The sequence below is a fragment of the Camelina sativa genome, chromosome 13, assembly GCF_000633955.1.
Source record: "Camelina sativa cultivar DH55 chromosome 13, Cs, whole genome shotgun sequence".
NCBI classification, from domain to species: Eukaryota; Viridiplantae; Streptophyta; class Magnoliopsida; order Brassicales; family Brassicaceae; genus Camelina; species Camelina sativa.
In genome coordinates, this window is record NC_025697.1 from 19,658,858 (window position 1) to 19,673,551 (window position 14,694).

Here is a 14,694-nt window from a genome sequence, read left to right on the forward strand (position 1 = left end):
AGGAAAATTCAAAATTAAAGTGCTGATTATGAATAATGGGTTACTTAACTTAGGAGAATGGTGAGGGGAAAGACAGAGATGAAGCGGATAGAGAACGCAACGAGCAGGCAGGTGACTTTCTCCAAGAGAAGAAATGGACTTTTGAAGAAAGCCTTTGAATTATCAGTCCTTTGTGATGCTGAAGTTGCCCTAATCATCTTCTCTCCTAGAGGCAAACTCTATGAGTTCTCTAGCTCCTCCAGGTAGATTTTCTACATCTATATATGTTTTATGTATGTACTCATTTCTTATATATTGATCCGATCCATCAGGATTGATATTTTCACATATGAATATAATTTACTGAAATCCATGATTAATTAGTTTGTCCATCATTTTTTTTCTTTTTTCCTAGACTCGATCGATTGATACTGGTTGGTTTACGTGTTAAAATGAAGATTCTTGATTTTTTAGAGAAAGAATCCGAAATAGAAAAGTCAGGATTCTAGATTAAAACGTGATTCGCACATGGTTTCATCTTGGAAATGCAAAATAAAGTTTGTAAATAGTTATGAGATAGTTCGGACAAACTGACAAAAAAAATTCCAGTAAACAAAAGAAAGAAGCTAAAACTTGAAATGATATTTAACTATAGTTCACGTAGCAGTAAGTTTAAGTACAGTGTTCTTACTCAAATTAGACAATAAAGTTAGATTCCATTTTCACTTTCATATTTAATTTAACCAGATTTGGGGAAAACAGTTTTTCCTTATTTAGAGGTGTACAGATTTCCCTATATTATATGTTTTTCTTGTGTGTGTATATACAATTTAGGGAGAACTTACACACACATACAGATAGACAGATACACGCATACATATACTAGTTACAAACAGTTACTACTGTACAAACACTCAAGCACATGATGTCAAAAAAATAATAATACTAACACTCAAGCACATGTATTGTGTACGTACGTATATTTGAATATAGTTGATGTATTGTGGAAAAACGATCCACCCATATAGCACCACATCCACCGAGTATGATTATGTGTATCTAGCTATTAACAGTCAGGTATGATTATGAGTATTTAGCTATTAATTATACTCGACCATACTATGTAATACTACAAGAATAAAATGGTAATCAATGACTGCAGAGTACAAAGTACTCTTTATCTCAGTGATGATAGTGAAGGAGTCATTAGCATGTGTCTAGATCAGAATATGTTGATTCTTTCTATGCTTTCTCTATTTATTAATATATATATTTGTGTAGTCATAATTTACATTGTATGCTAATTATATGATTATTTAATCTTATGTACATACTTTATTAGACAAAAAAACAAATGATAATTTTCTTAAGTAAGCAGAGAGGAGTTTATACCACAATTAGCTACCTGTTAACCAGCTTATAGATCACATATATATATATATATATATATATATATATATGAAATTGTTATGTATATCCTTAAAAATTCGATGTTACATATATAATGCTTTAATTTTGTCTTGTAATTAGTGTTTGAGAAATTTAGTTTAGACTTTTGTTTCTCTATATTATCTCCTTAGGTTTGATTTTTTTTGTTTTTTGCTGGTTTTGAAATACTGATTTGAGTTTTGAAATTTTCAGTATACCAAAAACAGTAGAAAGATATCAGAAGCGAATACAAGATCTTGGGCCTAACCATAAGAGAAATGATAACTCACAGGTAACTGGACTTTCTATATTTGCTAGTGTATATCATGGTTATTTAATCATTATTTATTTTTCCATTTGAAAAAAGAACTCTTTTATACATGCATAGTTACATTTACGAAAAATATACCTATGAAGAACTCGCCTAAATATAAAATTTATATCGACTTCCATCAAATACTATACACATGCTAAAAATGTATACTACTTTATATATTAATCGAACATGGATGAGAATAATTTTGTATTAATTTTTGTACTTACAAATATATGTTTAATTAATTATGTTTTGCATTTCACATGAGCAAAACCTTATTGACAGCAATCGAAGGATGAAACCTATGGCTTGGCGAGAAAGATCGAACATTTGGAGATTTCGACAAGGTTTTTGATTCAAAATATTTATTGATATTTTGTTATGAATGGAAATTTATATTGTCATTGTAAGTGTCTATTTAACATATATAAATACATTTGCAGAAAAATGATGGGAGAAGGACTTGACGCATCTTCTATAGAAGAGTTACAACAATTGGAGAACCAGTTGGACCGAAGCTTAATGAAAATAAGAGCCAAAAAGGTAATTTACATACTGTATATGTGATCATTTCATTTTTTAGATGTAAATAAAAAATTTACTCCTATCATCATATTATTATTGTTTCATCGAGATTTAAGACGGACGTGGTGGTTGGGTCGATTTATGTATGTTTATAAAAAATTCGATTATCAAATGTGCTGGTTATGTAAACATTAAACTAGATGACATATAATCATGGGATCATCCTATAAAAAACACAAATGCACACACACACTTGCAGTTTGCACACTTGGAAACATGATGTGCGTCATCCATGCATGCATATATGTGATGACTGATGATAAAAGGACCCGTTTTTTTTTTGGTCAAAAGATGAAAGGACCTTATGTTATCTTTTTACGAGTTTGTTTTGAAAATATCTTTAAGCGAGTTCTTATGATGTACTTGTTTTACCGACTAATTTAGCTACTTTATTTCTTAATTTCAGTATCAATTATTACGCGAAGAAATTGAGATATTAAAAGAAAAGGTAACACTTGTAGCTTTTTTAAATGGTTAGGTACGATATAAACATATTCCCTTAATTAAACGGTTAGACCATATTTTTTCGATTTCTTGTCAATATCTAGGAGAGGAACCTCGTTGCAGAAAATAAAATGCTGATGGAGAAGGTATACGTATTAATATTAAGTAATAACATACGGCTTCTCTACAACTAGTATCGTACTGATCATTTGTTCTCTAATTCTATTATTATGAAATCATCTGTTTTTCGAAACGAGAGTTTTAATTTTGAGGAAATGTGTGACATGAAGTGTGACATGGGAGGAAGAGGAATAGTAGCAAGAACTTCATCATCAATAACAACTGAAGAAGTGGACATAGATGACAATGAAATGGAAGTGGTGACTGATTTGTTCATTGGACCTCCTGAGACTCGACACTCCAAAAAGTTTCCTCCTCCAAACTAACGTATAGTATATGGTTATACATTTACCTTGAAAAATTGACATCTCACAACACTAAATATTATGTACGTAGGGAAATCCTTTTCCCTGGAAGAAAATTTGATGTTAATTACTTTATTTATAGCTTCGTATTTTTTTTTTTTTTTTGGTATCCTCTAACAACTTTGAAAACCCAAAATAAAAATATACTCTAGTTGTTCATCCGCCTTCATTGGCTATCGTTGAATACCATTTCCAAGCCAACTAAATCCTTTTATGGTTATGCATCTCTTCTCCGCCTTGTTGTTACCCGAGAATGTATTAAACTTTTTTGGCAAAAAAATCTCTTAATGGTTTGTATGTCTCCGGATTAAGACTAATACAAGAATGTTCTGCACAAAGAACCTCACGTTGGTTTCATATTTTTTTGTTTGGTCGAGCCGTATATAAATCACGTTGGCTTTCATATCAAACACGTACGTCTTGGATATGGTGTAATTTTGAAAAAGAAAATTACTATGTACTTTAAAAAAAAAGAAAAAGAAAAAAAAAATCAAAGTTTTAGAAGAAGTTAGTTGGTACCCAAAAAGAAAAAAAAAAAATGAAGAACCCAAAAATCCAAAATGAATAATAGAAGTCAAGGTCAACTGACTTGACTCGATCGATATTAACAAAGTCAAATAGTTGAAGAAACAACTTGTCTAATAAGTTATTTTTTTCATTAAATACTCTAATAAATTTGCAATGGCTTGTTTGCTAAGAACCACAGTCTTCGTCTTCGGTTTCGTTTTCGTTTTCGTCTTTTCGTCTTCGTCTTCGTCTTCGTCTTCGTCTTCGTCTTCGTCTTCGTTTTCGTCTTACTATGGCCGTTACTTCGCTTCTCGATTCCGTTTTCAGACGAAGAAAGAAGAAGACTACTGAGTTGATAAACGGTATGTACTGTACTCGGTTTCATCTTTTCAATGATCTTTTTCAAACCTGACACATAACCCATCAATTATACTTGTTTATATAATAGATTATGCAGTTTTCGAATTTGACTTCGACACCATTAGAGCCGCAACAAATGAGTTCTCAGATGTGATTGGCCGTGGAGGATTTGGTTCTGTTTACAAGGTTGTCTCTTTAATCTTTACTAATCTCTCTTTTTTTTTTTTTATGGGATTGTAATAAAAACATATATGTTTTTATTTTCAGGGTAGGCTTCAAAGTGGACAAGAAATAGCAGTGAAGATATTGCTTAAAAGTTCAATTAGAACTCATAGACAGTTTCATAATGAACTTAATCTTTTGTCAAAGCTTAGGCACAAGAATCTTATCAATCTTCTTGGTTTCTCCACTAAACGAGACCACTATTGTCTTGTTTATGAGTTCATGCCTAACTCGAGCCTTGATCGTTTTATACTAGGTTAGACAGTCTAAAACAGAGTATCCTTTCCAAATCTCGTCTAGTTTCAATCTCTCATCATCTGTCATAGTGTTTATGTGTTACAGATCCACACAGAGCTTCTCAGCTAAGTTGGGAGATGTGTCGAAACATTGTCCAAGGCATAGCTTGTGGTTTACGTTACCTTCATGAAGAATCAGGGCTGTGGGTCGTTCACTGCGACATTAAACCTGCAAACGTTCTATTGGATTCAGAGCTAAAACCGAAAATCATGGGATTTGAATTGGCAAGGATGATGCAACAAGGTGGAAACGAAGCTGAATACTCTGAGATTGTTGGTACCGTGCCAGTGAAGTTTTGTGATATAAACATACTTGAAGGGGAAATGTTTTGAAGATGTTTAGAGACTGATACTGATACATAAAATGTTTTGAAATAATCTACAGAGGGTATTTAGATCCAGAGTATATGCGAAGCGGACGTGTTTGTGTCAAATCTGATGTTTATGCCTTTGGAGTTACAATCTTGACGATCATTAGCAGAAGGAAGGTTTGGATTGTGGACGGAGACTCTTTAATCGATTATGTGAGTTTATTATATTAAAGTAAAGTGTCTACGATAGTTAAATGGTTTTTAAATCGTAGTTCTTGTCTTTTTTTAGGTTATGAGATGCTGGAACAGAGGAGAAGCCATCGATGTTATCCATGAAGTGATGAGAGAAGAAGAAACAGAAGATTCGATAAGCGAAATCTTGAGATACATTCACATTGCTTTGTTATGTATCGATGAGGATGCAGAGACAAGGCCAAGTATTGATAAAGTTCTTCATTGGTTTAGTTGTTTCTCTTCTCCTTTGCATGAACCATTCATTGGTAATCGATTTCTTGCAGAGAAAGAAACAAATCTGTCTTGGTCGCCGTCTCTATCTCCCGGTCATAGCTCTGTCATGTCACCTATATCTTCGCGTTAAGGATATTAAGCATGATCATGTAAGATTAGATCTGCTTGAATGTTCTGTGTATTTGATTAATGAGAAATTATGATGAGAATGATTATGTAATTTTCTGTTGCATTCTTGTGTCTGTGCCAAAATCCAGTGAAACTATATATGAATGTTACAAAATAATATATCATCTTTCAAATAACACTCTAGAGAATCACGTGAGGAGTTTAACTAAATACACTTACCAAATGATACAGAGGATAGTAACATTTCTACCAACCAAGTACTGTTAATATTATTTATCGTGCTTCCAGCTCTGTTTCCGTTACTTCGTTTATAGAGAACACGTGGTCTGACGACGCTAACTGTTGGTTACCAATAGTGCTTCATCTATAATGCTTACACCTATTGTTTCACACCAAGATTCCCATGCCTGAAGTTGATCAAGAACATATATTTTGGGTTTGATCAAATCTTTTTGACTATAGATAAATGCTTTTAAGATATATATCACTTACATAATCAATATATAATGCTGTGTTTTTGGTTGTTGTGAACAAATCTTGTCGCCTTTTTTCCCGATATGATCTCAAATAACAACACTCCAAAGCTATATATATCTGCTTTCTCCGAAATTATTCCCTCTGAAATTATTCCCCCTAATGCATATTCCGGTGACATATAACCGCTGTAATTAACCCAATGTTTTAGTTTTGTTTTCAAACATCATTCATAAATTGTATGTTTGTGTAATTGTGTTTACGATTTGTAAATAATGTTTGTCAATATGTATGTGTGTGTGTGTTAATGAAAATACTCATAAACATGAACATAAAGAAGAATGAAAAATTAGAGTTTGAAACAAACGAAAGAGTTGAACTCATAGGAGATGTACACTCACAATGTCCCGACGATTCTTTGGGTGTTATCATCGGTTTGCTTGACACCAAAGATCCTGGAGGTTCCAAAATCCGAGATCTTAGGATTTATCTCATCGTCAAGAAGAATATTGCTTGCCTTAAGATCTCGGTGAATGATTCTGAGACGTGAGTCCTCATGCAGATATTGAAGTCCTCTTGTCGTCCCATTTACTATTTTCATACGCGTCTGCCAATCCAATTCCCTAGACTTTAAAGAATCTATATGTGCCCCAAAACCAAACGTTGAGAAGTCACAAGTCAAAGACAATTCATCTAATACTTTTTTTTTTTTGAATCTAATGTTAAATTATATTTAAAGAAAATTAGCGTTTTTACAACTAGTGCAGCGGGTGTTTGAACAATCTTATAGAGATTACATTAGAGGAGAATAGAAACCAGTCTTATATTCGAGATTGAAACCAAACTTGAAGCCCATTATCGAACCACCTATCCCCTTGTCGTTGAATAGCCCAAATCTGATCTCGGACTTGGCGGTCGATCCACTTTATTAACTGCTCCGGGTTATTGGGGATCTGACCATGGCGTCTTCCGTTCCTTTCCCGCCAGATGGTATAAATCGCTAGCTGAAAGATGTATCGAGTGAAAAACCTGTCCAACCGATCTAGGTGATTGTCTGCTAAGAAAGTGAGTAGCCGGTGCCAGTCAGTAGTGTATCGTGTACGAAACACCCCCTTAGCCGTCGTGTTCCACACTTCTGAAGTAAACCTGCAGGAGAAGAACAAATGCCACCTGGTTTCTAGACTTTGTTGACAAAACACACAGGTCCCCGTAGCTCCAATATTCCACCGCAGCATTCGATCCCCTGTCGCCAATTTATCATGAACTGCTAACCAGGTACAAAAAGTAAACTTTGGAGTAGCATGAGGAAACCAAACCGCTTGGTACCAGGAAACCTCTGCAGAAGTGCGTCGAGTATGATTCCAAGTGTCTGCTGTAGAAAATTCCGCTTTGAAGTTACCCGCCTTCCCTTTCCACAAAAACAAATCAGCCACCTCTGTTCTGCGTTGGTACTGCAAGCATAATACATCCTCGATGGAGAGGAGGTGCGGGAGACGAGATCTTCTCCTACGCCTAGCAGACCAAGCCTCCGCTACTGTCATTGTGCGCCCAATCCCCAAGTCTACAGCTCCCCTAGCTCCAGCCACATCCACTAACCGGCCTAAAGATGACCAATTATCAAACCAAAAAGAGGCCATCTGCCCATTTCCCCCCTCCCCCGTACACAGCGTAGTAGCAACCTCCCTATATTTCAGGATCTTTCGCCATATCCATGAGCCCACTCCTGTGTTTTCTTTAACCAACCATAACGATCTCCCCTTCAATAAATAACGATCCACCCACTGTACCCATAAGGAGTTTCCGCGAGAGAGTATCCGCCAAACCAACTTAAGACAACACACATCGTTTTGCCTCCTTTAAACTACGAAGACCAAGCCCTCCCTCCTGCCGTGGCTTGCACACAACATCCCACTGCATCTTAGCTTTTTTAGGATTTAAATCAGCCCCCGACCACAAATAAGCAGAGCAATGTTTGTCCACCTCTCGAAGACAGGCTCGGGGTAGTCGAAAAGCACTTAACCAGAAGTTGCAAACGCTCCATAAAACCGAGCTAACCAAATTAAAACAGCCTGCAAATGAGAGGTATCTAGACGTACAAGAACCAATACGCTTGCGTATCTGTTCCAGAAGAGGGGTATAATCAGCGGTAGTAAATCCTTTAGTGAGTAGAGGCAAACCCAAATATCGAACAGGCAGCTCTCCCACCACAAAAGCGAACTGATTCTCTATCAAGTGACGGTCCTCAGCAGTCACACCCGCAAGATATACTGTCGATTTTTCCATACTGATCTTGAGGCCCGAAATCTTAGCAAACTGATCGAAAATGGACACAATCCCCTGAATGGACCGTGGCTTCCCATCAGATAGGACCATGAGATCATCAGCGAAGCTTAAGTGTGTCAGATTAAGAGCTTGACACCGCGGATGGTAACAAAACCGGCCTGCACCAGCAGCGGAGTCTAAAAGCTTTGACAGAACATCCATACAAATAACAAACAAATAGGGAGATAGAGAACAGCCTTGTCGTAGTCCCCGATTGCTTTGAAAATACACCGCTAGCTCACCATTCACTTGAACAGAGAAATATGCAGTTGTTATACATAGTTTTATCCAATGGATAAACGTTGGTGGCAACTGTAAGGCTGAAAGGACATTCAAGAGGAAAGGCCATTGAACCGAGTCAAAAGCTTTGGAAATATCAATCTTTATCGCACACCGCTCCGAGATTTTCTCCTTATGATAGTTCTTAACCAATTCTGTTGCTAACAACACGTTTTCTATCAACAGCCTGTCTTTAACAAAGGCTGATTGATTTCCTGCAATAAAACTAGGCAACACCACCTTCAACCTATTCGCAAGGATTTTTGAAATAACCTTATATAGAACATTGCAACAAGAGATAGGTCTGTAATCCCTCATTTCCATCGCCTCCAGTTTCTTTGGTATAAGAGCTAAGATAGTAGAATTTATCCCTTTTGGCAAAAATCCTTTGACAAAAAAAGATTGAACTGCCACAGCAAATTCTTTACCAATAATATCCCAAGTCGCCTCGTAGAACTCGGCTGTGAAACCATCCGGACCAGGCGACTTATCATTAGGCATAGCAAATAAAACCTTTTTGATCTCCTCAGTGGTGACAGGTGCGATCAGTCGAGCTTGCTCACTCGTAGTACAACGATACGGTAAAAGGTCTTGTAACATAGCAACCTCAGCCCCCTCAAAATCTGTAGGTATCAACTGCAGAAAATCTTTAAAGTATCTCTCAGCCTCTAACTTGACATCCTCTCCCTTAGCAACCAAACCATTCGGACAGGTTACTTCACTCATAGTATTCATTGCCTTCCTTGTTGCAGCAGCCCTATGAAACGCTTTGTTATTTTTATCTCCAACCTGCAGCCAATGTAGCTTGGACCTCTGCTTAAGAAACTTTTCTTCCAAGGAGGCAACATGATCCCACCGCAGATAAGCATCATTCTCCTCCTCAATTGTCAAGGCAGTTGGATTAGTCAAGTTCTGTGTCTGCTTCACACAAAGTTCCTCAAACGCAGCGTGTGTTCTTTTTTCCAGACTACTAAGGCGATCCTTCGCCAAGCGCCTAACAATTGGCTTGAAACCCTTCAATTTTTTGTGGAAACGAAACAATGTCGAAGTAGATAAGAACAAAGACGGAGTGGTCTTCCAATAAGAATCAACTAACGGCCGGAACTCATCCATTTCCGTGAGAACATTCGCAAATTTGAACGGCCTACGTTTCCTGATAGGCTCACCCGTCTGCAAGTGCAAACGACTACGCAAATGATCCGAACAACCCCCTGCTTCGAACACATTATAAGCCTGCGGAAATCGTTGCAACCAAACGTCATTGATGAGAACCCGATCCAACTTCTTCATTATAGGATCCGCATCCTGCTTGTTCCACCAAGTAAACAACGGACCATTAGAAGCAAGGTCTGTAAGTGAACAATAACCCACAGCCGCCTGAAAATCCCTCATACCCCTCGTTACCATGGGATGATCATCCACCCAAGAATGTTCTGACATATCCAGAGTTTCATTAAAATCCCCCATAAGCATCCACGGTTTAGAACTAATAATAGGTGAATCAGCATGGTCCTTCAACTCCTGCCATAGAACCTTGCGTTGCTCCCCAATATTCAAAGCATACACGAAAGAACAAAAAAATTCCTCTTGTTGGTCCTCCAACTTAATCGAACAAGTAATCAATTGTTCACTTTTGTAAAAAGGAGTCATCCAAACCTTATTACTCCAAACTATCCATATACGACCCCTACCATTAAATTCGTAATTCGTTAACACTGACCAATCCTTAAAAACTTTATCTCCAATACGTTTCGCATTGTTTTCACAGATACGAGTCTCTAACAAACAACCGAACTGAAAATCACTCTCCCTTAACCACTTCTGCATCACGGAATGTTTTGATGTTTTGTTGAAGCCCCTAACATTCCAGAAGAACCCTGACATTAAAAGTTTTTGTGGGAAGGCTTCCGACGTTGATCCCTAGAGTAGACTCTGGAAGACTAATTAGAAGCTGTTGAAACCGTTTTATGTGATGATTTAGATTCACGAGGCAAAAAAGGGTGAACTGTCACAGTTGCCTTCCCTCTTCGATCCTTCTCCTGTCCTTCCTCTACATGGTCCGTAGTCTCCTTAGATACCAATGCAGGGCCCTGAGCCTGCTTATCCGACGAGAGCAAGGCATGCTCCACCTGCACTGGCTCCTCCGTAACCTCTTCCTCTGCACCCAGTACCGAGAAGGTGTTCGACAGGAGGGCACCCTCCCTCGGCTTAAGGCCCTCTGAAACCTTCCCAGGACTGCGACCAGTTTTTGAAGGGGTTATCCAAACCGTCTCCGAGACAGCTGGCGCCTGAACCCCCGATATGTTTTCATTACTAGTCAGAGAATCTACACTTGTAGTCGTTACGGGAGCCTCTTCTCCAGTCCCCGATATGTTTGCATTACTAGTCTGAGAAACTACACTTGTAGTCATTACGGGAGCCTCTTTTCCAGCCCCGACCACCTGGACCGACCCCAGAGGAGCGTCCTCTGAGGTAGTAGAAGGTAAAAGGGTCTCAACAATGACCACCGCACTATCAGAAGGTGCCGACGATAAGCAACATTCAGTAGAATGCCCCCATTTTTGACAACTGGTACAGCGTGGTGGCAACCACGGATAACCGTATTGAATGGTAGTTTCGATTTCACCATCTTCCCCTCCCCCATAAACATACTGCCGCGGCAAAACTTTTGTCAAATCTGCTTCAACCAACATCTGTGCTTCATCAAAGCTGATACAATCCTCTGCTTTTGGATGGAATCGGATTGGCTTGCCCACTGCACTGAATAAGTATTCCAAACCCTTATCCGTAAACAGAGACGGAGGAATATGTCACAAAGTAACCCATAGAGGAATGGATTTCTTCGCCGGTTGCGAGTCCTCTGCATACGCCGACCACTTGGACACAATCATGGGAATGTCCATGATGTTCCACATTCCTCTATGTAAAACCCTACGTCTCATGCTATTATTACGGATCCTGAACTTCACCATATTGTCGTTAACCCTACGTCTCATGCTATCATCTAATACTTATGGTTAAAAATTAAAAACTTTTGAATAAATATATTCACCACTCACCAAAGAGTAACACATCAAGGCTCTTATTCGACATTTACTCGTAAATTAGGAGTTTTTCGTTCCCCTCAACACAGTATCCTAAAAGCCTCACCAAGTTCTTGTGTTGAAGCTTTATGATCAAAACAGCTTCATTCTTGAACTCTGTCAAACCTTGACTTGATTTCTTTCAAAGCCTTTTGATTGCCACATCTAATCCATTTGGTAGTTTTCCCTAACAGACGCATTTCAATCAATTACTCTATTGTAAGACTGTAACCAAAATTAATAATAGTTTTAGAACTACATGCGCCATGTGAATACTGTAGTAACTACTTGTTTAGAATTTTATCTAAACCACCTTATCTAATATACAAGCTCATAAGTACTAATCATAGTTTTTCAAATATTATTACCTTGTAGACTGGACCAAAACCGCCTTCTCCTAATTTGTATTCCTCTGAGAAAGCATTTGTTACAGCCACTATGTCATGTAGATTAATGTAACTTATATGTTCTTATTAGAGACTTGGTTGTTAAGTAACTTGGTCAACATACCAATCCCGTGATATCAACATAGTAATAGCAGTTCCCTTATATGTACAGATATGATTGGAGAGAATCTTTCCTTGGATGTATATATGATTGTAATGTTGGAACTGAATTATCAGAAATAAGTTTCAGAAAAATTACAGGTTTTGGACAATGACTTTCCGGCGACTTTCCGGCCAAATTCCGGCCAAATGGCTAAACGGAACTGTTGGGTCGATAGTGAAATGGAAAGCTGATCACGAGTGCTACAAGATGGTATACTCATACGTCCAAACGGAGTTGATTCCAATGAGAAATAAGAGTGTGAAGTGAACTACTTTAGATGGTTTGGGAAATATCCCCCATCGGAAATATGATTGATTTTTCACTCATATATATTTAGTTGTACACTTTTCTAGTTTCAAAAGTTTGTAGAAAGAAGAGGGAAGGTTCCCACACGCGCTGAGCTGAACAGGGCCGGGCGCGGGCCGTGGGTTTTTGGGATTTTTGGACAGCGTTAGGCCCATTTAGTTTTTTGGAAAGACTTGGTGTGAACTCCAAGCAACTTGGGCAGTACTCCAAGAATATTCAGTGAATATTTTCTTGAGACCTCCCTCTTTCCACTATATATAGAGGCACAACCTCTCATTATTTCTCACACTCAAAAACACAAAGACTCCTTCCTCTGAAGATCTCTCTCTCCTGTCCCTTGCTTAGTCCAAGTAAGTTATTAGTTTAGTAGTCTCGTGAGTATAACGTAGATATGTTCGCTTGAGTTCTATTATTGGTGTGCTACTGTAATAGTTTGGGATCGGTTGTATTATGGGATTCATAAATCATGATTGTCCGAAAGCACTTACGGCCGATTTAATGAATTTAAGGAAAGAGATATCATATTATGCTGTTGTAATTTGTTTCTGATTTCGTTAATTTAAATATATTTTGCATCTTTTCTCAATTCGATTTTTGCGCTCCTAACTGTCTGAATTCAATAAAATCCGCTTTCTGCTCATCGCTTTAAATGGATTGAGAATTTTTCGATTTTTTATATATTTTTAAATGATTTCAAAATCTTCTGAAGAACTATTTCTGCTTTCATCTTTTGGTGCTTACACCGAAAGTTTTTGAAGAACACTTTTACTTTAATTCTTTCTTCTCTACTCTCTCGAGTTACCACGAATGCTCTTAATTGAGTGAATTTGTGAAACGAGTTTTTGCGAACGCTTCTTAAGTGAGTTTGCAAAACTAATTCAGGGTAATTTAATTACTTGAATTGTCTGATTAATATACTAATCAAATATGTTTATTGTGAAACAGAAAAATGTCTAAAGACAACACCAACAACGTTGACGGTAGGGTTCCCGCCACCCCTGTTGAAAGTCCTGCTGAGTTGGCTTTACGTCTTGCTAAGGAACATGAAAACACGAAGCTTACCGATTCTGGTAATGAAAACGTGCGCCGAACTCTGTTCGGTGTTGGATCAACCCACATGGGGATACCACCTTAGGCTTCCCAAGGGATGATGCTAGATAAGTTTGATGGCAAGGCTGGGTACAAAACGTGGCAAAAAAAGATGCGCTACTACTTGGCTAGCATGAACATGGAAAGGTACCTTACAGAGGATCCACCAACGCTTCCACAAGGTGACACAAATATGTATGTGGTTGGAAGTATGGATAGTTGGGCTCAAGGAGACAATTGTTCCAAAGGTCAGATTCTGAACCTTTTGGTCAATGATCTATATGACCTCTACAGTATGTACAAGACTTCAAAAGCATTTTGGATAGCTTTGGAGACCAAGTGCAAGACTGATGAGTCTGGGATGCAAAAATTCTCAACTACGAAGTTCCTGAACTTCAAAATGGTGGATTCCAAACCAATTATGGAACAAGTGGAGGCGCTTCAATGCATATTTCAGGAGAGAAGAGAAACCTTGGGAGGAAGTTCAAAGGAAAGTGTCATCATTGTGGTAAGATTGGACACAAGGCTGATGTTTGCAAAATCAAAGCAAAAGATCTCAAGTTGCAGGCAAAACTAACTGACGAAGACATGGTTGCAGTAGTTACTAAATGTAACATGGTGGAAGACAACCCAGTGGAGTGGTACTACGACACTCGTGCTACCAAGCACATATGCTCTGATAGGACCATGTTCACCACCTACGTACAGAACAAGTCAAACGAGCAGCTTTTCATTGGCAACACGTCGGTGTCCAAGATTGAAGGTAAGGGCAAAGTGGTTCTGAAGCTAAATTCTGATCGTGAGCTCACATTGCAGAAAGTGAAGCACGTACCTGACATGCGGAAGAATCTCATCTCTGGAACAGTGCTAAGCAAGCATTGTTTTTCCAATAATTTTGAGGCTGATAAGTTAGTTCTTACAAAAAAAACTGTTAGACAACTTATCTCAACTGGTGTAGTTACGATTGATTACATCCATAGGCAAGAAAACCTAGCTGATCGATTTACAAAAGGTTTGGCGCGAGATAAAGTTATAAAGTCATCAAGAGCAATGGGTTTAAAG

At 37.9% G+C, this 14,694-nt stretch overlaps 2 protein-coding genes and 1 pseudogene across 3 annotated transcripts; 2 read left to right on the forward strand and 1 right to left on the reverse strand.

The window, feature by feature from the left end:
- On the forward strand, positions 34 to 3,334 carry LOC104737191 (agamous-like MADS-box protein AGL14). 2 transcript variants are annotated; one of them, XM_010457298.2, is made up of 7 exons: positions 34 to 242; positions 1,621 to 1,699; positions 2,009 to 2,070; positions 2,167 to 2,266; positions 2,715 to 2,756; positions 2,857 to 2,898; positions 3,043 to 3,334. In XM_010457298.2, the coding sequence occupies exons 1-7, from the start codon at positions 58 to 60 to the stop codon at positions 3,196 to 3,198; spliced, it is 666 nt and encodes a 221-aa protein (XP_010455600.1). In that variant the 5' UTR covers positions 34 to 57; the 3' UTR covers positions 3,199 to 3,334. The 2 variants fall into 2 exon arrangements, with proteins under 2 accessions (XP_010455600.1, XP_010455601.1); XM_010457299.2 differs by lacking the exon at positions 2,857 to 2,898 and having other exon boundaries at positions 35 to 242.
- On the forward strand, positions 3,933 to 5,633 carry LOC104737192 (cysteine-rich receptor-like protein kinase 45). The gene is made up of 6 exons (XM_019234415.1): positions 3,933 to 4,106; positions 4,193 to 4,290; positions 4,372 to 4,582; positions 4,669 to 4,906; positions 5,008 to 5,146; positions 5,223 to 5,633. The coding sequence occupies exons 1-6, from the start codon at positions 4,037 to 4,039 to the stop codon at positions 5,529 to 5,531; spliced, it is 1,065 nt and encodes a 354-aa protein (XP_019089960.1). The 5' UTR covers positions 3,933 to 4,036; the 3' UTR covers positions 5,532 to 5,633.
- On the reverse strand, positions 5,866 to 12,218 carry LOC109128384 (annotated as a pseudogene).